The 23,857-nt window shown below is 44.4% G+C and overlaps 1 protein-coding gene across 1 annotated transcript in view; it reads left to right on the top strand.

Moving 5' to 3' along the window:
• FNDC1 (fibronectin type III domain containing 1) overlaps positions 1–23,857 on the top strand; it is a 108,328-nt gene that overhangs the window by 37,455 nt on the left and 47,016 nt on the right. Inside the window, exons 5-9 of the mRNA XM_046006351.1 lie at positions 10,263–10,469; positions 18,593–18,691; positions 20,226–20,343; positions 22,251–22,438; positions 23,166–23,273. Coding sequence (XP_045862307.1) covers positions 10,263–10,469; positions 18,593–18,691; positions 20,226–20,343; positions 22,251–22,438; positions 23,166–23,273 — 720 coding nt within the window. The remainder of the gene's footprint in view (positions 1–10,262; positions 10,470–18,592; positions 18,692–20,225; positions 20,344–22,250; positions 22,439–23,165; positions 23,274–23,857) is intronic.

The raw sequence follows: 23,857 nt of genomic DNA, 5'->3' as shown, positions 1-23,857 counted from the left end.
GGATCCATCTGCTATGGGGATACCCCTTCTTCCTGGGGCCTCCCATCTTATCAGAGTGCCTCCATCAAAGTTGCCTCTCCCATTAGAGTGTAGACTTCCCCAGCCTTCAAGCCCATTCTTCAACAGTGAAAATGTAGGCAGTGGAATCTTGTTTGTAGAGTTGTGTAACTTTTCCCATTAGAATGTTCTTGGGTCAGAACAAAGGCCTCAGGGGTTCCAGCCCCCATAGAAATGCCTGGAAGGGAGTCAGGAGCTGTCACGGACTGGAGAGACTTGCCCCGGCATACCGTGCATTTCCTCCACATCGATGAATTGTGTGCTCACAGATTTTCCCATCAGTGAGTGCCTAGGAAGCTGGCGACCAGGAGTGAGGCTGTTTCCCCGGGTGTGGGGTGGGTGCTCTCTTTAGAGGCTGATGAGTGGCTGCTCCCAGAGGGCAGGGCAGGGCCTGAATGCTGAAGAGACGAACTGTCCCCACATGTGTGGCCTTCATGTCCTGCACTCATTAACATACCTAATGCTTCTGATGAGGTCAGCATCTTGGGGGCCAGCTGCCACTGTCTGATGGCAGACCCATCACGGGCTTTTCTATTCATGTCTGAGTGAAAAAGAGGTCAGGCATGTCCCCTGTGAGGTCTCTGAAGGGGGATGTGGTCCTTGTATAGAATCCCTGCAAATGCAGGTATTAGGCCTGAAAGAAAGCCCTTCTCTTTGCACTTACCAGCTTGTTCATATATCATAACTGGGTCCTCCATTTGCAAAGGGTATGTTGGGTCACAGTAAAAAGTTGAATTCATCAGCAGCCACTCAACAGAAACAAGGTCTTTCATTTCCAGAAAACAAGAGCATTATTTACTGCCCAGCTCCTGAATGAAAGCAAGGCAGAAGAGCTTTAGACTAAAACAAACAAACAAACCAAACCAAACAAATCTTGGAACGGAGACAATTTTCCTCAGCATATCTCCCACTTCTTCATCTTGGCTTCCATAGTCTAGGAGGCTGACCCCATGTTACACTGCAGGGTGAAGAAATGCCAGATGTCTGCAATTCAGCTGCTGAGGAGAGCAAGAAGGGGCTGTTGCTCCCCCTTGCTTTCCGTGGCCCTCATGGGTCCTCAGAAAGAGCTTCTGGAGGCAACACTACCCCCAGAGGATCTAGAGCAGGCGCTTCCTGTGACAGTCCCTGCCCATCTCCAGTGGAGGAGACCTCCACAGCTGAAGACGCTCCCTGATCCCCTCATGCTGTGTCCATGGGGCTGGGCCAGGGCTGGGCTCCCTGCAAGTTTCTGTCACAGATGGCTGAGGACATCTGTGGCTGGTATCGTCCTTCCAGGCTTAGAGATGAGTTGCTGTCCTGAGTGGGAAGCAGACCCTCACTCTGCCTATATAGTAAGATGGTCGGCTTAGTGTAGAGAGCGATGCCTCTCAAAAGGCTTAAGATTTGTAAGAACTGAGAGATGTGTCCATGGAAGTAGTTGCTGAGCCTCTTCATTCTCAAGCCCAGGGCAGGACTTCACAGCCAACTTGTGCAGAGCCCCATCTCAGCTGACCTGGCGTTTTGCAGCCCTAGTGCTATGGGGTGACATTGCCAGCCTGAAGTCATTTTTACTGATATTCATAGCACTGCTGGGGTCAAAGTCAGCCGTGGATGGACACTTTGGATGCCAGCCTGAAGCTGCTCATGTACCAGTGGTTCCTGCGGCTTCTCAGACTGGGCTTCTCAGAACCTGGGAGGATGCTGCCCTGCCAGGAGTCCATGAAGGCACAGGAGACACTGGCCACGTCCACAGGAAGTGCTTTCTGGATGATCTTTCAAAATGTTACTTTCTATTTTAACATGAACACCAAGATATTAGAGTCATCTACAAAACTGAAGTGGGATTTTGAGAAAAAGATTATGAATACAATGCCTTGCGCCAGGTTTCTGGGATTCCACCATCTTCTTTGCTGTGAAGTGAACTTCAGGGGAGAGTTTGAGGAGCTCTGCTACGTGATAAAGGGATTCCACAATCTTGTGAAACTGACAGCAGACAAGACAACATGACCTCTGTGGAGAGGCTCCAGCATGGCTTACAGTATTTGCTTTGTTTCTGAGACAGTCTTCTGGATTTGATGGTCACCCTTGAGGGCCAAGTGCTGGAAACCTCACACCAGCCTGTGGGGTTGGCCTCTGACCACACTGTCCTTTCTCTACTCCATGCCAAGTAGGATGCCCTGTGGCTCCTCATCCAGTGACAGTCCGGGTGTCCATGCATGATCCCGGAGAGCAGCAGGGAAGAGTCTATGAAGAACTGGACAGGTCCTGGGGCAGGAGGAAGCTTGACCAGAGACACTTAGGTTGGCTTGTTTAAGAAATAGTGTCTGATGTTTTAGAAAGCTCTTTGGACTTCCACAAACCATAACATTATTAGTCATTGGCAGCGGTGTGTTCAGGGGAGATCAAAGTTGTTTTTTCTTTCTTTTCTCTTCTTCTTCTTTTTTTTTCTTTCAAGATCTTCTGCCCTCTCCCAAACCCGGGAAAGAGAGTGAGGATGTACTGCCTCTACATGTGGTCTTAGGGCTGCTGTTTTAGTATCTCTGAGAGTGGAGAGATGTGTATAAGTTGCAAAACTTTTGTCCCTCGTGTCCCAACTGCTTCCCAGGATGAGTCAGGCAGGCAGACTATCAGTGTGGCTGCCCAGGTGCCGGGCTCTTCATTGCATGGTGTTTCCCAGAGTGCTGAAATATACAAATGTCAAGAGACTCATGTGATGAGTGGCTCCTGATGGAGCAGATGGACTGACTTCCCTTAAGAGCAGCTAGGTCCTTGGGGACAATGTTGGCACTTTCTGTAAGTGGTATACTTGTGGCATGGAAGTCATGGACAGTGATTCCTGGAGCAGCAGACCAGATCCTTCACCCCGAGGTGTCTGTGAGGCACGAAGGGGGACCTTCTCCCAGGGCAGGCACCATGCTTATGCCACAGTGTGGCTGCTGGTGACACCAACTCTGTAGCCACTAGGAGTTTCTGAACAAGAGTGACGTGGAGACAAGGAGGGCTACAGATCCAACAGACTGCAGTTTCCTGCCCCTGCTGTCTGGCTTTGAAATTCCCCCTTAAGCATCCTCAGCCTCACTTTGTAAACAGGGCATCATTGGGTGATGGTGAGGACGTTTGTCAAATGCCTTCTACCTGGTAGGGATCCAATAGCTTATGAAGGTTGGTGACATAGTGACAGTCACTGTTCTAAAATAAAGAAATAAGATACCCTTTCTCCTTATTGTTAAATAGCTAGGCCTATCCAAATATCACACAAAAACCCAGTAGTCCGATTATTGAGGATGTTTTTTGGAAAAGAAAACAACAGCATTCACAAGACTTCAGGTTCAGTGTTGCATACGTTGGTGTGGAAGGAGAGTTTCGTGAAACATTCACAAGTGTTTCGAGATGACGAGTCAGAACTCTCTCAGGAGAAGTCCTTGGCAGACGTCACTCAGTGCCGGGGCTGGGCCTGTGTCAGTGGCAGGGAATCCATACTCTGAGTGGGGACAGCAAAGCCCACGTCCTGTCTCTGTTCTGGCTGTCCACAGTTGATCTGCACACACTCTAATGCATCTTCCCTCCCCTCCCTCCTCTTCTTTATGCTTATCAAAAGTACACATAAGCTGGGGCACCTGGGTGACTCAGTCAGTTAAGCGACTGCCTTCTGCTCAGGACATGATTCCAGGATCCTGGTGTAGAGTCCCTCACTGGGCTCCCTGCTCGGTGGAGAGCCTTCTTCTCCCTCTCCCTCAGCTGCTCCCCCTGCTGTGTTCTCTTGTTCTCTCTGTCAAATAAATAAATTCTTAAAAAAAAAGTTCTGGAACACCGAAAAGAAATTTTAAAAATAAATAATTTTTTAAATAAAAAGTACACAGAAGCTTGGGACTCCCACGTGGCTCTGATAGAGGTGGAGGCTGGGGCATGTTTTCACAAGCCCTGCCGGCGAGTCTGATGCACACTGCGGTGTGAAGGTCACTGCACTGGCCTCATGTGTTAGACCCCTTCCTGCTGTACAGACTGGTGCCCCTGCTGCCCTCAGGGTTTGCTGTTTGGGGTTTGGGGGAAGGTGCTGGGGGCAGAGGACAGGTGAGCGGACAGCCAGAGAACACATAGGCCAGCCCTTTCAGGCCATGAAGAGGAGGATCCGGACCATCTATCCCTGTGAAGCTGGGCGGGCAGTGAAGTGGGGTGTCGGGTTGCTCAGTGGAGCTGTGTGCTGAGTGACGGTGGATGTTCTACAGGAAAATGAGAGTGTCCTGTTACCTGAGACCAGGCTGAGGAAAGGGGTCACCGGACAGCAGTGGTCATGGACTCTTTTATGCCAACAGAGAGCAGGGAGTTGCTCAGAGTAACTGATAATTGTTAGATGTTGACGAAGAATAGCACTGCCAGTTTATGGAGCAGAGAAAGGGGCTGGATTAGACCACCTCATAGCTGAGAAGATTTTCAGTGTGAAGAGTCTTTGACAATAGTGCTTTCTTCTGCTTATGTCTGGTTCTTTGAGACACATTTTTTTTTGCGCCCCCTGTGTGCAAAGCATCACCATAAACTCTGTGGTCCAGCCATGGCTCACGTTCTGGAGGGGGCGGCTCACCCATCCAGGGAAGCTGATAAATGAGGGATTTCATCTTTATCACAGTTGCAAACACATCAAGCAATTAATGTGTGCTTAATGGAAGCCAGGTACAGCTTTAAATGCCTTACGTGGATTATCTTACAAAACTCCAATGCTGTCTATACTTTACAGAAGAGGAAACTGAGCTTCAGTGAAGGTTCTCAAAGTCATCCAGCCTGGGAGTACTAGACTTGGATTCAGACCCTGACTTTGGTGCCTGTGGAAGCTGAATGCAGAAGCAACCATGTTCAGCCAGTGCTGGGGTTTAGACGGGCACAGCAGCATGATGAGCCTTTGATTTCTTAATTATTTTTCTTCGTGAAAAGAACCAATTTTGATTCTGTATAACTTCAGCATATTTGCAAATTTTCATAGCTGGCAGGAGAGATCAGCAGAGATGTTCTAATCCTGTCTGGCTTTCTGGAGTCTGCTATAATCCAGGTGGTAACTGTCACACCCAGCTGCCCTGCCAAGGAGACAGTGTGTAATTAAGTGCTGTGGGTCTTCTGTGATGGACCCGTTCTGAGTAATCTACCTGATTCTGTTGTTCCAAGAGCAATGGAGGCACTCTGCGCTGGTCGGTGTGAATGTGATCACTCATGGCAATTGTGACTTCCTGTTTTCATGACAGAAGACTTAAGGGAGATTTATCAGAAAATCTTCATGGGGCTTAGAGGAAATACTGAAATAATTTTATGGCAAGTGAATTTGAACCATATGGGTAGCTTGTTTGTTTTTTTTTAATGTGTGCATCAGCTTAAAAGAAGATTACCAGATGACCTATAAAAGATCTTTAGAAAATGGTTGATGGTATGTATCCCAGAATATTAAAGAAAGGAAAATTTCAAAATACTTGAAAAAAATTACAGTTGGCTTTCCTAAAACCAAGGTTTGGAAGGTGGGGGACTGTGTCGAGGGGGCCATTTTCACCTTACTCTGTGGTTTGCAGAGTCAGTGACCTCTGTGTATGGTGGGAGGAGATCTCAGGACAGTCTTTGGTGAGAGGCCGTCTCTTACTCATTTGCGATCTGCTGTGTGTACTGTCTGGTCCATTTAAGTGCGTGTGCACGTGCGCGCGCGCACACACACACACAAAATGCCTACTGTGATAGGCATTATGCTCATGCCCTGAGGAGGGCCTCTCCAGCTCAGAACCTTGCTTCGCATTCGTTGGCAGAAGAGGTTAGGTGGTTGGCGGGATGGCACCTGGGGTGAGGAGAGAGTGGAACTGGAAGGTGTCTAGTGAGATGAGAATGGAACCCAGCCCACAGTGCTTGAATTCATGTCCTCACTTGGCACGTAGTACCTGTGTGGCCTTGGGTCAGCAACTTCACCTTTTCAAACCTCAGTTTTCTCTTAGGGATTACGACATGTACCCTACTTGACCTGGAAGCTCGTGTAAGGACAATTAAAATAAACCATGTGAGGCCTTGTGGTAAACTGTGAAGTTCTATGTAAAGCAGGCAGCGTGCTTGGTGGCTGGGGCTAGCCTCAGCCCTGTTCCCCATTCCCCCTTGCTCAGGAGGCCGGACTCATTCTCCAGACCTGGTGTGGGGTGGCTACAGAGCAGGTTAGAGACTGTGGTGAAAGCCCATATGGTTTGAGGGCAGCAGTGTGGCTGATGCCTACTGGGCCTGGCAGGAGTCGAGACAGAGCCACAAGCTGGGCACCTGAGGCAATAAACTTGTGCCATCTGAGACCAAGATCCTTGCCCTTGGAACCTTACTGCTTCCTGCTCCTCAGGGACCCTGTCATGGTTCCAAGGGTCTTTTTCCTTTTTAGAGTTTTGTCAGTGCTTTACTGTTAAGTGTCAGGGGTTATCTGTTTGGAGCAGAGACCTGCTGTGTTCCCAAGGCTCAGCAGTGAGAGTGCACCCTCCCGAAACACTTTGCCCTGTGGTGTGCATGGCTGGAAGTGTCCCAGGACCAGAGGGGAGACCCAGGGCAGAGAATACTGTCTCTGTTCAATAACTGATTTTTTTTTATCTGACTCCTGTAAGACCCACGTGTGTGTTTTCAGTACATTTGCCCATTTTGCTGGTGATCACCCAGAACTCCCATGCTGACGTGTTGCTTTCTGGAGTGGTGGGAGCATTGCCATAGGCCACAAAGGGATTTAGAACAAGAGCCGGAGTGGGGGCTAACACCGAGGACAGTCAAGCTGATATTAGCACCATGGATATCTGTCCCATTTACTGCTGTCTCAGGAAATAGACCGTGGCAGCCATGGTTAGGTGATAACCCTGTCATTTCTGCCCCAAATGCTAGCAGTGCAAATGGCCTGTGGCAGCTTGAGCAGGCATCATTTTCAGCGCCACATCACTGAGAGGTTGCCTTGAGGAGGTATGAACTTTTTACAGAAGTAAAATAAATATCCTATGTTGTTGGCAGAGATAATTTTCACCTTATAAACTTTTTAAAAACATAGTACTGACCCTTGTCCAAAGCTGGGCACCCCATGAAATCAATCCCCCACCTCAGGTGGTTCACCCTCAGGGAATCTATGTCATCACTCACAGGAGGGTCTTCTGTTAAAATTGAATTTTGTGCATGTGGTGACAGTTTGTATTGGAGGCACATAAAGAGGAACATGACTCAGAAGCTGTAAAGAGAGAATGAAGCAAAGGTTTTTGCTTTCTGTGGAATTTTCTCTTAACTTCTATGCCCCTGCTCTTGGCTCATGTCAAGTCTATTTCATGACTTTGCATACAGCTGAAAATGACACAAACACCATTCCTGAGAAAGTCAGCTTGGTTATGTGTTTTGTTCTGATGAATGTCCTCTGCAAATTTGCTAACTTTGAAACAAACCAAAACATTGTTGAAAATGAGACTGAACAGGCTGCTCGCTATTCAGATTTTGCTTTTCATATGTGCTTTTTATGAGACATTTCCCTCAGTATTTAAAAAAAAATCCCATTCAGGCCCCACACAAGGTCTATTCATCAGTGACCAGTGCTGACAAAGGACATTCCTGTTCACCTCTGTGACACAGTCACCTTGAACAACTCAAACAATAAGTTTTAGTAGCCTGGATCTTTCTAGAAACATGGGGCATCACATTATTAAGACTATAAATGAGAGATCCCCATTGGGAATGCATAAAAGTTACCAAGTCATGGGATTAATGTGGGAACTCATACAGTTACTCAGTGCTGTGCCATTAATGAGTTGGGTTATCAGTATTGAACACATTTGGCAAATTATTTTCTTTTGAACTATATAAATGAGCATACTTACAATTTCCACAATTATTTGGTGGTCCCTAATTTTTATAGAGGTTAGTCCTTGAAATTGAGAGCTTACCTCCTAACTTGGAACAAAACTGGAATCAGTTTAGTATAACCCTACGGAAAGTGGTTACACTCATGACACCAGACTGTAAGGGCAAGTTCTATGTAGTTTGCCCTTTGGCTGCAATTTTGGGGTCAAAACCAAAAAAGCTTAGTAATGACCACTTTGCATATTGCGGAAAATATTTACTGAACCATAACCTGATATTCTTTTTTTAATTTTAAATTTTTTTTTAATTTTTTTTAAAGATTTTATTTATTTATTTGACAGAGAGAGAGAGAGATCACAAGTAGGCAGAGAGGCAGGCAGAGAGAAAGAGAGAGGGAAGCAGGCTCCCCGCCGAGCAGAGAGCCCGATGCGGGGCTCGATCCCAGGACCCTGAGATCATGACCTGGGCCGAAGGCAGAGGCTTTAACCCACTGAGCTACCCAGGCGCCCCTTTTTAAAAATTTTTTTATAAACATATAATGTATTATTAGCCCCAGGGGTACAGGTCTGTGAATCGCCAGGTTTACACACTTCACAGCACTCACCATAGCATATACCCTCCGCAATAACCATAACCCCACCACCGTCTCCCTACCCCTCTCCCCACGGCAACCCTCAGTTTGTTTTGTGAGATTAAGAGTCTCTTATGCATAACCTGATATTCTTTTTTTTTTTGTATTTTTTTTCCATTTTATTTATTTTTTCAGCGTAACAATATTCATTCTTTTTGCACAACACCCAGTGCTCCATGCAAAACGTGCCCTCCCCATTACCCACCACCTGTTCCCCCAACCTCCCACCCTTGACCCTTCAAAACCCTCAGGTTGCCCCAACCTCCCACCCCTGACCCTTCAAAACCCTCAGGTTGTACAACGACAAAGGCAAGGGAAGCAAGGGCAAAAATGAACTATCGGGATTTCATCAAGATCAAAAGCTTTTGCACAGCAAAGGAAACAGTTAACAAAACCAAAAGACAACTGACAGAATGGGAGAAGATATTTGCAAACGACAGATCAGATAAAGGGCTAGTATCCAAAATCTATAAGGAACTTAGCAAACTCAACACCCAAAGAACAAACAATCCAATCAAGAAATGGGCAGAGGACATGAACAGACATTTCTGCAAAGAAGACATCCAGATGGCCAACAGACACATGAAAAAGTGCTCCACGTCACTCGGCATCAGGGAAATACAAATCATAACCTGATATTCTTGTAGACGCCTTTAGGAATGGGGGTGCCCAATAACTGAGTAGGTAATCTCCAGCTAATGTACTAAAGGATATTCCTTTTGATTAGATTCAAGACGTGGGCGTTGTGTGTCTGACTTTTCAGAATAACCATCTCCAATAGCTGTTGATTTATTGCATTATTGAAATTGACACTAACTCGAGACATTAGATTTTATTTTTATGTCTTTGCTTAGCTGGGAATTTTCCAGTCTAAAAAGTTAGTTGAGAATTGACTAATAATGGGGCCAATGTAGATGGTTGAAGAAGAATGCCTGGGAAGTACCTGGCTTCTGTAGGTGGAGAGATGCTCATTAGCCAAACTGTATCCCTGATCTAGGGCCAGAGTACGGCTAATGTCCCAAATGGGCCGTGTGGTCGTCACACCCTCCCCACCCCCGCCTTGTTGCCAAACTTATCAGCTCTTAATTGATGTAAAAGCAAGACTTTGAACACTAAGTATTGGCCACCAGAGTGCATTGCTTTGAAAAAGTTAACAATCAGGGTGTTTCTTGAGATTGCTCATTTAGCAAGAGGATTTCTAGACATCGATTTCACAAGAAGGAAAGAGCAGAGACTGGGGACTGCCGCTGTGTTTGTCTGGAGGGGCAAGATAGCCGTGTCAGAGAAACCAAGGTAAAACACAAAAACCAGTTAGCATTTCACTCTTAGTGATTTCCTGTACAAACAAGGAAAGCCTGTCTTTTCAACCTTGGAGTGGCAAGCGCTAAGGGAAGGACCGTTAGAAATAACGCACAAGTGTGTTTGCTCTATTTTTACACTGACCTTTAGCTCTCACTAGAGAATATACAATTTTGGCCCTAAGAAGGCAAAATAGACAAGAAGGAACGTTGTAAATCATCCAAGATTTCCGGCTGGCAGCCTCACAATGACTCTTGAGACCTCTCTGTCTGAAGCTCAGGGAGGAACGGGTTCATCGAGTGTTGATACCCTTGGGGGAAAAGTGTTCCTACTAGAATTGATTTACCAAAAATGAATGTTTTGAGCCCAGCTGCTAATTGTTGCTGCTCCGTCTTTAGACAGACTTTATAGACTCAGCGGTTCACTCTTAGGGGTATACTGTGTAATAATTTCTGTGTCATGTGTCCTCTTTAAGAAAAGGAAGTGCCAAACAAGCCCTTGCGTGTCCGCGTCCGATCCTCAGACGACCGGCTCTCCGTTGCGTGGAAGGCACCGCGCCTATCGGGAGCCAAGAGTCCACGCAGATCACGGGGTTTTCTTCTGGGCTACGGAGAAAGTGGCCGGAAGATGAATTATGTCCCACTGACGAGAGATGAGCGGACGCACGAAATTAAAAAACTGGGTGAGTTCGATGTTAAATGGTATCCGATGTGTTGGTGACCTTTGCCATCACGTCAATGTTTAGAAGCTCGTTCATAACCGAAGATTGTATTTGAGATGCAGTGCTGTTCATTTTCCAGGTATGATGATCATTAACTGTGTTCTTTGCTCTGTCCGTCCTCCGTGCCTTCATCCTTTCAACCTTCAGTTAGTGGCAGGATGAGACCCCCCTCCATGTGACAGCACCAGTTCCTTGAGCTGGGCCATTTCCCTGGACGTGGGAGGGAAGCTGATGCTTTTCTCATCTTGTCTTTGCTTTCACCATTTTGTTCTTTTAAGCTTTGTCTTAGCTCCCAGGACACTGGACCTTGGGTCCTTTCAAGATGAAATGTGGCCGCTGATGGAATCTGCATACCAGGCCCGCCCTCCTCCTTTGCAGACCCTTACTGTGTGAAGGAAGCTTTGGCCATGGGATGTGGATGGGAACATCTGCTGGAATGTGGAGAGATTGTGCACATGGTTCCAGCTTGAGTCGAGGCCTGACCTTTGATGCTCTCACTCACTGACAGGTCTGGACAGTGGCAGAGGCCACAGTCCGAGCCAGGCGATGCTGCAAACTCCTGCTTTTCTTCCCCTTTCCTCACACCCCCTAACTAACCTGATGAGTTTGGCAGGAGGTGCTGGGAAAGCTGGGTTGCCCCTTTGTGTGTTCTCCTCTCACAGGGAAGCCAGACTGTAGAGAGCACATGATCTACTCAGTTCCTCTGGGTGTATGTCATGTAGGGCAGTGATGACCAGTAGTTTGGAGCTCAGGAAACAGCCTGGTGAGAAAGGTGATGGTGGACCAGGGCTGCCTGTGGGAAGAAGGCCTGCTGGCCCCAGGCGTCCCACGTGCTCTGGGAACACAATCCCCTCTGCTCAAGGCATGACCACAGATTCTGGAATTTGCACAAGAAGCTCCGAGTTCCTCAGGACTCCCAAGGCCAGCCCCCTGGGCCACATGGCAGGCATGTCCGGGGCTGGTTTGAGCTGGTTGGAGACAATAGTGGAAGCCCACGCTGCTTTCCCTTCCAGGATAGCCAGGAAGCCACCGTCCTATTGAGGCTGTCTGTTCAGCTTGAACAGCCATCTGCTGAAGACCCTTGGACAATTCTGGTGGGTGTTCTCCTGGGCAGAATATCCAAACCCTCTCAAAATTCAGACTCCAGAGTCCCCCAACAAAAAGACCAGCTACCTCTCTTCTCCAGTGCCACCGGAAACCACGTGGGATCGTAGAAGGCGCTGGAGACATCTGAGCTGAGTATGCTTTGTGAGACTTCAGTATTAGCAGCGAGACCTAGAGCCAGAGGCCCTGTCATCTGGAGATGCCTCAGTTATTCATTCCCAAACCTACTCCTTGCCCTGAATAGGTGTACTCCGCAGGGGAAATGGGCCAGATTCTACCCAGAGTATCAGCAGCAGGGGAGTCACTCCTTCTGCACTCCTGAGGCTGCAGGGCAGCGTGTTTCCAGTAGGAGGTTTTCATTGTTCTGAGTCCTTCATACATACCATGCAGTAAAACCTGGTTTAGTGCGAACAAGTTTCTCACCTGACCGGTGCTGCTGTCTCTTCATTTGCTCGGTAGTGACCCCTGGCTCATCCAAGGGCAACAGAAGGATTTTTTTGCTTTTTGAACTTGAGCCAATGTGGGAATTGAGGTCAGGGCCGGGCTCCGGTCCCAGCCTGATAGACAGTGCCTCCCACGCCTCCACGACGTGTTGGTTTTTGAATTTTCACCGAACAAAAAAGTGTTGGACTTGCCATCACCAATGCTCTATGAGGCTGCCAGGAAGAAGAAGAGGTCTCCCAAAGGGAACCCTCCCACACTGTTGGTGGGAATGCAAGCTGGTGCAACCACTCTGGAAAACAGCATGGAGGTTCCTCAAAATGTTGAAAATAGAACTACCCTATGACCCGGCAATTGCACTACTGGGTATTTACCCTAAAGATACAAACGTAGTGATCCAAAGGGGCATGTGCACCCAAATGTTTATAGCAGCAATGTCTACAATAGCCAAACTATGGAAAGAACCTAGATGTCCATCAACAGATGAATGGATAAAGAAGATGTGGTATATATACACAATGGAATACTATGCAGCCATCAAAAGAAATGAAATCTTGCCATTTGTGACGACGTGGATGGAACTAGAGCGTATCATGCTTAGTGAAATAAGTCAATCAGAGAAAGACAACTGTCATATGATCTCCCTGATATGAGGAAGTGGAGATGCAACATGGGGGGTTACGGGAGTAGGAGAAGAATAAATGAAACAAGATGGGATTGGGAGGGAGACAAACCATAAGTGACTCTTTATCTCACAAAACAAACTGAGCGTTGCTGGGGGGAAGGGGGTCAGGAGAGGGGGTTGGGGTTATGGACGTTGGGGAATGTATGTGCTATGGTGAGTGCTGTGAAGTGTGCAAACCTGGTGATTCACAGACCTGTTCCCCTGGGAATAAAAATACATTATATGTTTATAAAAAAAAATTTAAAAAAAAGAAGAGGTCTTCCTGGACACTTGCTCTATCTTAATGGGGAGGATGCTGTGAATTCCAGGAGGGGATGTTGCAGTGGACCTGCTGTGTCATGGGAGGCCAGTGTCCTCATTTTATCCTACACAGGATTTTACTTCTGTTTATGACCGAGATGCCATTGAGAGCGTGGTGCCCACAGAGAATGGTCAAGGAAACCTGGAGAGAGGTGGGCCTGAGGTCCTATCAGCAAAAATCCCACCCTCCCACTCATTCACAGCACACGTGACTAGACATTTTCTGTGGCAAGCCTCTTGGGGGCACTGGTGCCCCAGCAGTCCCTCACAGAGACAGATCGCAGACAGAGTGTCATGAAAGCAGAGACCTTAGAGTAGGCATGGGGGGGCCAGAAGTGGTGTGGTGGGCACCCCAAGCCAAGCCCACCCAGGGGAGCCATGGAAGACCGAGGACAGAGAACATAGCAAGCGCCTGGACTCACGTGGGAGCGGGACAGTAATAAAGGAGTAGTGCATGAGTTTGGGGCCTTCAGGAAGATGACAGGCAGTCCCAAGTCCAGAGCCGATACACCGGCTCTGACAAGGGGCTGTGGTGGCTGGGGTCTCAGGGGGCACTGGGCTGATGATGGTGGGGTCATTTTGGAAATTTTATCTCCAGAGTACCAATAATCAGGGGCACAGAATGGAGTGTGTTATTGTATCAGTGAGTCTTCTTTATTTCTGTGGAAAAGAGATTGTTGCTCCATACCCAGCACTTGGCTCTAGCCCTACTCCCTCACCTGCTGTAGTAAATCCTGGTGTCACACTGGCCCTAACACCTTGTCCATGACTGTGGGTGCATCATCTCATCCCCTCGACCCTGATTTCTCATCTGTGAAGAGGAGACTGTGAGAGTAGCTTTCTTATGGGGGTTTGTTGGGACTAAATGAGGGGCAGGTGTGATACACTCAGTCTGGCCGAGACCAGACCCAGACACGTGGGTTCTTTGGGTCTATTCTACTTCATGGTAATCTCAGGCCAGGTTTAGTGTAGAGAGCTTGCAAGTCAAGAATCTGGGTGTACAAAGAGGTAAAGGATCTGTACTCGAGGAACTACAGAACACTCATGAAAGAAATTGAAGAAGACACAAAAAGATGGAAGACCATTCCGTGCTCTTGGATCGGAAGAATAAACATTGTTAAAATGTCTATACTGCCTAGAGCATTCTATACTTTTAATGCCATTTCGATAAAAATTCCATGGGTATTTTTCAAAGAGCTGGAGCAAATAATCCTAAAATTTGTATGGAATCAGAAGAGACCCCGGATTGCTAAGGAAATGTTGGAAAACAAAAATAAAACTGGCGTCATCACGTTACCTGATTTCAAGCTTTACTACAAAGCCGTGATCACCAAGCAGCATGGTACTGGCATAAAAACAGACACATAGACCAGTGGAACAGAGTAGGGAGCCCAGATATGGACCCTCAACTCTATGGTCAAATAATCTTTGACAAAGCAGGAAAAAATATACAGTGGAAAAAAGACAGTCTCTTCAATAAATGGTGCTGGGAAAACTGGACAGCAATATGTAGAAGAATGAAACTCGACCATTCTCTTACACCGTACACAAAGATAAACTTGAAATGGATAAAAGACCTCAACGTGAGACAGGAATCCATCAGAATACTAGAGGAGAACCTAGGCAGTAACCTCTTCGATATCAGCCACAGCAACTTCTTTCAAGATATGTCTCCAAAGGCCAAGGAAACAAAAGCAAAAATGAACTTTTGGGACTTCATCAAGATCAAAAGCTTCTGCACAGCAAAGGAAACAGTCAACAAAACAAAAAGGCAAGCCACGGAATGGGAGAAGATATTTGCAAATGACAGTACAGATAAAAGGTTGATATCCAGGATCTATAAAGAACTCCTCAAACTTAACACAAACAAAACAGATAATCATATCAAAAAATGGGCAGAAGATATGAACAGACAGTTCTCCAACGAAGACATACAAATGGCTATCAGACACATGAAAAAATGTTCATCATCACTAGCCATCAGGGAGATTCAAATTAAAACTACATTGAGATACCACCTGACACCAGTTAGAATGGCCAAAATTCGCAAGACAGGAAACAACGTGTGTTGGAGAGGATGTGGAGAAAGGGGAACCCTCTTATACTGTTGGTGGGAATGCAAGTTAGTGCAGCCACTTTGGAGAACAGTGTGGAGATTCCTCAAGAAATTAAGAATAGAACTTCCCTATGACCCTGCAATTGCACTGCTGGGTATTTACCCCAAAGATACAGATGTAGTGAAAAGAAGAGCCATCTGTATCCCAATGTTTATTGCAGCAATGGCCACGGTCGCCAAACTGTGGAAAGAACCAAGATGCCCTTCAACGGATGAATGGATAAGGAAGATGTGGTCCATATACACGATGGAGTATTATGCCTCCATCAGAAAGGATGAATACCCAACTTTTGTAGCAACATGGACGGGACTGGAAGAGATTATGCTGAGCGAAATAAGTCAAGCAGAGAGAGTCAAGTATCATATGGTCTCACTTATTTGTGGAGCATAACAAAGAACACGGAGGACATGGGGAGATGGAGAGGAGAGGGAGTTGAGGGAAACTGGAAGGGGAGATGAACCATGAGAGACTATGTACTCTGAAAAACAACCAGAGGGTTTTGAAGGGGTCGGGGGGTGGGAGGTTGAGGAACCAAGTGGTGGGTAATAGGGAGGGCACGGACTGCATGGAGCACTGGGTGTGGTGCAAAAACAATGAACACTGTTATGCTGAAAATAAACAAATAAAAAAAATGTTGATATCCAGGATCTATAAAGAACTTCTCAAACTCAACACACACGAAACAGATAATCATATCAAAAAATGGGCAGAAGATATGAACAGACACTTCTCCAATGAAGACATACAAATGGCTATCAGACACATGAAAAAATGCTATCATCACTAGCCATCAGGGAGATCCAAATTAAAACCACATTGAGATACCACCTTATACCAGTTAGAATGGCCAAAATTAGCAAGACAGGAAACAACGTGTGCTGGAGAGGATGTGGAGAAAGGGGAACCCTCTTACACTGTTGGTGGGAATGCAAGTTGGTGCAACCACTTTGGAGAACAGTGTGGAGATTCCTCAAGAAATTAAGAATAGAGCTTCCCTATGATCCTGCAATTGCACTGCTGGGTATTTACCCCAAAGATACAGATGTCGTGAAAAGAAGGGCCATCTGTACCCCAATGTTTATAGCAGCAATGGCCACGGTTGCCAAACTTTGGAAAGAACCAAGATACCCTTCAACGGACAAATGGATAAGGAAGATATGGTCCATATACACGATGGAGTATTATGCCTCCATCAGAAAGGATGAATACCCAACTTCTGTATCAACATGGATGGGACTGGAAGAAATTATGCTGAGTGAAATAAGTCAAGCAGAGAGAGTCAATTATATGGTTTCACTTACTTGTGGAGCATAACAAATAACATGGAGGACATGGGGAGATGGAGAGGAGATGGGAGTTGAGGGAAATCGGAGGGGGAGGTGAGGCATGAGAGACTATGGACTCTGAAAAAGAACCCGAGGATATTGAAGTGGCGGGGGGTGGGAAGTTGGGGGGGCCAGGTGGTGGGTTTTAAGGAGGGCACATATTGCATGGAGCACTGGGTGTGATGCAAAAACAATGAATTCTGTTATGCTGAAAAGAAATAAAAACAAACAAAAAACAAAAAACAAAAACAAAAAAGAATCTGAGTGTTAACAACAATAGGAACTTTAAGAAATACATCACAAATATTTAAAAACATCAGTTGTGGGAAATTATTCATTTCTTGGGGGCTCTTGATAAATGATGGCACACTGCTTTTTAAGTTTCTTTATATGTGTTCCTGGGTTGCGAGGTTGGATGGCAGAGTTTTTCTTTGTTGACCTTTGGCTGCTTCCTTTGTCAGTAGCACCAAGAAATTAACCATCTTGCGGGACTTCTCTTTTTGGAAGCTTAGTTTGATGCTCTATGAATCCCAAAGTTACAAACCTGATTTTTCTCTTTTATGAAACATACATTTCAAAATCCGGTGGTAGCATGTCAGAACCTTAGCCTAAATAATAGTTTACTCATCAAAACATGAGTTTCATTTGCCCTATGTGTGTGTATGTATGTGTGTGTGTGGAGAGAGAGAGAGAGAGAGGCTGTTCAAAGTTTGTCAAGTAATATCCCCTTCCCATGAAATGTGACTGGGCTATTGCAGTTTATAAGTTGCTCTGTGTGAGGTTTTTGAATGCTGATCTCCTTTTATGTTTAACTGACATGCTGTTTGCAAAAACAAAAGTTAATTTTCCCATTACTGTGAAAGTTTGCAATGCCTGAAGTTCTACAGTGTTACAAGTTCTCACTGGCATCTCTGTCACCGCTGCAAGTTTTGCTTAGGTATTACCTGAGGGTGTAGTTGCCTGATGGTGTATTAGCAGATGCTGTATTACCTGATGGTATATGATTAGAAATATATCATACTGGAGAGCCTGGGTGGCTCAGCCCATTAAGCATCTCACTCTTGATTTGAGCTCAGGTCACGATCTCAGGGTGGTGAGATAGAGCCCCACGCTGGGCTTCACACTGAGCATGGAGCCTGCTTAAGATTCTCTCTCTCTCCTTCTCTGTCTGCGTCCTGCCCTCTCCATGTTCATTCTATCTCAAAAAATAAAAAAAAAAGAAATATATCATATTGCTTCATTTTTATTCTTGAACTAATCAAGGCCATTGCTGGAAACTCAGTCAATAGAGCCAGGAGTTAGGCATCAGAAACTCCAGATTCAGAGAAGATTATGAGTCCTTCTTACGGGCACAACTGTGGGCAAATCGATTTTCTCATGGCTTTATGTCCTTACTTATAAAGTAGAAGGCCAAATTGGAATTTAATCAAGATTTCATCTGGATCCCAGATTTTATGATTCCATGGTACTCAAGAGTTACAACTTTTATTTCATCATTGTAATTTTTTTCCTAATAGTTTTCGAGTTTAGATTCGGTTAAGTACTAATGGAGTGTGGCGTAGAAGGAACTAACTGACAGAACAATCTAGAAATAAAGGGTGTGTTTAAACTTCTACATTTGCTCTTAGCAAATCTTCAGAGGCTCAGTTCTGAGGAATTCAGTTTTCAAGGGCCCAGCATCCTCTCTGCACTGATAACCTGGTACACTCACTCTTCTTGTCTCGCCCCCTTCTTTGTGATGACAGATAAAAAACCAGAGTGACCCCTCTTCTCTATTTGGAGCTAAAAGGAAGTTGGAGGGATTCTGTGGGCAAATATATAATTGTTTTCTTTTTTAAACATTGTTCATCTTTCTTCGATGTTGAGGAAATAGAAACCCATTTCTCAAGAATTGCAGGTAATAATCACTTCCGCCTTTTCTCACATGACAGTGTTATTCTTGAGCCTAGTTTTCTAATGTTCTTGGTCTCATCTTTATCCTGAAGAAGTTGGAATGCCCCAGAAGGACGAGACGGGAAGGGAGCGGGGCTGTGGGTGGGGGATGCGGACAAAGAGGGTGTGCGTCCTGGAAAGCCAAGCGCGGAGCCTCACCCATTGCCGGTTGGTCCACAGCCTCGGAGTCGGTGTATGTGGTCTCCCTGCAGTCCATGAACTCACAGGGGCAGAGTCAGCCTGTCTACAGGGCTGCCCTAACGAAACGGAAGATTTCAGGTATGTTTCCAAGGACGAACCTGCTCACATCCTGGTCTGTGTGGATGCCGTGTTGTTTCCAAATGATGCTGCGTAAGTGGCCAATCACTTAGATGTCACTGAGTGTGAAGGAAACCACGGGACCGGCTCGGTCATATTTCGGACACGAGCATGTTTCATTTATACTTAGAGATAAGCGTGTTCATCCGAGGAAGTATATTTCTCTGCGTATTTTGAATGGCTTCCCCGTGCGACAGATGAGCCGCTGCAGAACCGGCCAAGCATTTGGTCCATTTACAGTCACAGTCTAACCCACACATCAGTTGCCCGTGGTGGCAGACCGTGAACAGAGAGAAATGAGAGTCCGTGTGGAGGGGGCAGTGAGCAAGATCTGCCCTCGTACTTAATTTTAGCCAAAATCTCCTAAACGTAGCATTGAGAAGAGTGAGAGAAGTGTGGTAGAGGCTTCCTCATAGTCTGGCCATTGGTCATTTACCAAGAGGTGCTTTTCCCCTACATCCATTCGCAGATTTTTAAAATATTACATCTTAATAAATTACACATACCTATTCTGGGTCCCGCACCTTAATTTAAAGAGGCAACCTGCAGCATGGTTATTTTCATGAATTCACAATTTATTTGTGATTACAGTTTTATATGACAGACCAATACCAAATTATGTATATTTCTATATTATCATTTTTTACTTATGATTATAGTTGCTTACGTTGTGTGATGGAAATCTCAAATACATGATGCTGCATTTTTATTTTTCAGTATTTACTGCTATAGAAAAAGTGTCCATATTGTTTTTTAACAAGCGATTTCCACCTTCCCCTACCTGTAGGAAAGTCACATCCTTTTGAAACATGGTCCCTGAAAGGTAAAAAGAAAAAAAAAAAAACAAAATAAAACCCCCAAGAGACTAAAAGCAAAATTGAAGCCTGTAAGTCCTCATTGTGGGTACAGATTGAACAGAAATTATAGGCTTCGTGGGTATGATGTATTCTCTTGGAAACTGGCAAACTGAACTCTACTTTATGTCTGAATGTAACTTTTAATCTGTCTTATTGGAACCACATTTTCTAAAATGGGGGGACATTGAACCCAATGTGATTTGTGCATTTGTTTGAACCAGAATTTCATTTCATGCCATGATCGCTAAGGAAATGCTCTGGCTTGACCTTTTTTCCCCCCAAACTTTTGCTTCCTGTAAATTTGTATTATTTCCCAGAAACTTATAGTATGTGTTAAGAAAACACTGAGTTACTTGGAGTATTTTGGACCAAGGCAAAGCATCCCTTTTGCACTGTTCTTTAGGTCAGCTGGATTGGGGAACTTTTCAAATTTATTAGACTGTGGGTAAGAACAAGAATGGAGATTTTTGTTGTTCTACATTGACCAAGCAAATAACTGCTTAGCTTTCATTTTATTTACATCAAGTGTAAGCAATTTAAAAATTATATAGCATGAATAATGAACTCTGGGGGCCAGAGGAACTCAGGGCAGTTCCTCTTGTAGAGATAACCTCTAACGTGTCCCCTTGTCATTTCAGAAGAGGATGAACTAGACGTGCCTGAAGACATCAATGTCCGGGTCATGTCATCCCAATCCGTGCTTGTAGCCTGGGTGGATCCTGTTTTGGAAAAACAGAAGAAAGTTGTTGCATCAAGGTACTTTCCCTTATTTCTTTGTCTTTTTTTTTTTAAGTATGAGATATGTGAGTTTCTGATCCTTAAGAGACATGTGTTTCTTAAGGAAACCGTATCTTCTGACATGTGAGTGCTGGCCTCTCCTGTAGCTGGGTGTAGACTGTTCTATGACAATCTAGCTAGTCTCGGGTGCCGTCACACATTTTCCTCAGATCAGATATGACCAGGGCCTTGTGTGTAATGCACACAGCAGGACCTCACTTCTCACTTGTTCAGAGTTTTGTCTTGTGTCTGGAAATTCCCTAGATTCCCTTTTCTTTCTTTGCCCCATGTGGGTTTTGCTTTGTCTCACTATGATCTATTTGTGAGCAGAGGATGTGACCCCATCTTAGAAGGAGTCTTACCTTTCTTCCTGTTATCCAGAAAGGGTGACAGTAGGAAGGATTTTTATGTAGAGAAGGGGACATTTGTCAAATGCCTTGTACACCGTAGTTCTTCATTCTTCAGACACTGAGTTGCTTTATATCTAGCTCATTTGTGCATAACAGAAGGCACTGTTTTGTCTCATAATGATATTATGATAATATTAGATATTATAATATCTCATGATATTATGCTGTTCAGATTTTTATACTGATTTGCAATAGCAGTAGAAGAAAAACCAATCATAAGATTAAAGTAATCTTTGTGTTTAAAAAACATTGGTGAACACCATTCCTTGTTAGTGGTAGATTAATCTAAACATCAAAATTTTATTGTTAAACTACTGAATAGTTTATATTACCAAGAGAAAGCCAAGATTTCTATATATTAACTTTTAGGACCCTATATATTAACTTTTGAACATATCTACAACCAAAAAAAGTGAACATCCTTTAAAAAATGAATGGAGTATAATGCTAAGATTATATATGTATTTTATGTATATATTTTTATATTTTTATCATATATATTTATTCTTTATACACACACATCATTATTTATTTGTATTATATACAGTTTTTGTTATTGTCTGTTAGTAAAGAAAAAGAAAAAGACATTTGCTTCATTTGAAAGAAAGTGAGAAAGCTCATAGTGATTCTCTTCCATTTTGTTCCTGATTACCACTGGACTTTGATTCCCAGTATCTTGATCAAGATGATAAAGGGCCTGAGTTTTCTTAGCAAGACTCTTGTATTAATTGGCGGGCTGTGTCTGCAACTGAAGTCTTATCTTGACTTATTAAATATCACCTTGTTAATGCTTCAGATGTTTTCTACTGCCAAGTGGCTGCAAAGTACATTTCTTGGCAAAGGACTACAGTAAGTGGCGTTTGCAACCCTTTGAGTGTGGAGGATGTCTTCTGTCTGGATCGTTGCTACCATGTTTGCTCCTAGCATTTCTCTCCCTGATAATCACACAGTAGAGTTCCTTTTGTAATCTGCTCTATCCTGCTCTGTTTATTACACACTTTTGCTCCTTCTCATGGTAATAATTCTACTGAAAACCACACGTTGTCTTTCCTCCTGAACCTATAGAAAACATGCCTGCTTTGACATGAAGTGGATCTTCTTGTCTGTCTTTTCCGGAGAACAGTTTCAGTTATTAATATTGCTTTTTCCATACCACATGCCTGCACACACGTACACACATACATCCCTCAGAAGGCACCTGCTTGGTCAAACCTGTCCCTCTTCTGTCCCTTCCCTTCTTTATCTCTGAGCTGTAAGACACTAAACTCCATCTTTCCTGGCTGACTTTAGACACCTTTCCTGGAACTTAAGAGTAAATTCTTTGACTTAATAATATAGTAAAAAATGTAGATTTTTCTCCTCTTTAATTTCTCTCCTTATCTCCCAAAGCCATTACTTATGGGGAAGGAAGAATAGCAAGGAACCTAGCGTTCAGTTGCAGAGAATTGGTCAACTGGTTGCCTTGTTTCCTTATAGGCAGTACACTGTGCGCTATCGAGAAAAGGGGGAATTGGCAAGGTGGGATCACAAGCAGACCTCCAACAGACGTGTGTTGGTTGAGAACCTGATCCCAGACACCATGTATGAATTTGCAGTCCGTATTTCACAGGGTGAAAGAGATGGCAAATGGAGTACATCTGTCTTCCAGAGAACACCAGAATCTGGTCTGTATTTAAAACTGCCTTTGGATCTTCCATTTGGGAATTGCCCTGAAAATAAGATTTAAAGATAATTTAAGAAACCAATGGTGATAAAGACCAGCAGCAGAGGCATTTTTTAAAAAGTAACATTAACCCTAAATCTGGGATGTGTTTCTAGGTACCAAGGCAAAGAAGTTCGGGCATTGTTGCCCACGTTTATCCTCCACTGGCCATCTTCATTAGCATGTTATCCTGACATGTGGAGCATTGTACATCCCAGAAGGGAGCGTAATTACAAATCACCACTGGATGTGTGCATGCCCCTGGGTAATGCATGGAGGGCAGGGAGGGTAGGGAAAATTTTCTTCCCTGAAGCTGAGTTTCTGTTTGATTCTGGGGGAGAATCGTGCTTGGTATCGATTATTTTCTTTTAAATGATGTCTTTACAAGTTCTATTAAAAAGAAGTTCGAACTGGATTTTAATCTTCTTTATATATTTCAAGATTCAGCAATGAGAGATATTCTGAATTTCTAAAAGCATTTCCCTAGATATGTCTGAACTCACTACGTGAGTCAGTAGCACTGACATAACCACTATATTGCACAAAGAGTAATACAGAGTGGAGTTTTCTGTCATGTATATTAAAAATGAACATAGTAGTGCTGCCCTTAAAAATCTATCTGCAGGAACCAAATGTCACTTACTTTTAAAATATCCATTTTTAAACCTTGGGTCCTTGTCCCTTTGTAGCTCCTACAACAGCTCCTGAAAACTTAAATGTCTGGCCAGTCAACGGCAAGCCTACCGCTGTCACTGTAGCTTGGGATGCACTGCCCGAGACCGAGGGGAAAGTGAAAGGTAGGAACCTCATTATTTAAGGTATCACATGCACACAGAAGAGCCATACTCCAAATAGAGATGTGTACATTGACTCTGATCAACACCAGCTCTAATAGTAGGCTTGGTGACTGGGAGAGCAATAGGGAAGCAACATATGTGTCTGGGATGCTAACCCAACGAACAAGGGTATTTCATGTAGGGTTCTCATTGTCAGTAGGATCCAGGTCCTCATGAAGATGACTTTTCATCTTCCCTATCCACAGCGATTTCGGTGCTGCTATCAGGAGGGGTGTTTTTAATTGTATGGGAGTGACATCATAACCTTTACCCATACAAACGGCAGCCTTGTGTTTCATTCTATGGATCTTCTTGTTGTACCAATAAGATCATGGAATGTGGGAGTAACTACAAACCCTGTGGGACCACAGATGTCTTGAATGAGACCATAGATATTTAATGGATTTGAAAAAAAAGTAATAAAAATTAAATAAAAATGGATTTTTCCTATTTGCCAGACTTTTTAATTAAATTTTTTTTTGGTTGAGGGAAAATATGACTTTAAAACAGAAAAAAAATACCAAAGACGAAACCAAATTAAAATA

This window comes from Meles meles, chromosome 5 (genome assembly GCF_922984935.1).
Source record: "Meles meles chromosome 5, mMelMel3.1 paternal haplotype, whole genome shotgun sequence".
Taxonomy (NCBI): domain Eukaryota; kingdom Metazoa; phylum Chordata; class Mammalia; order Carnivora; family Mustelidae; genus Meles; species Meles meles.
The sequence above is the reverse complement of the archived record's forward strand: the minus strand, read 5'-3'. Positions and strand labels throughout refer to the sequence as shown.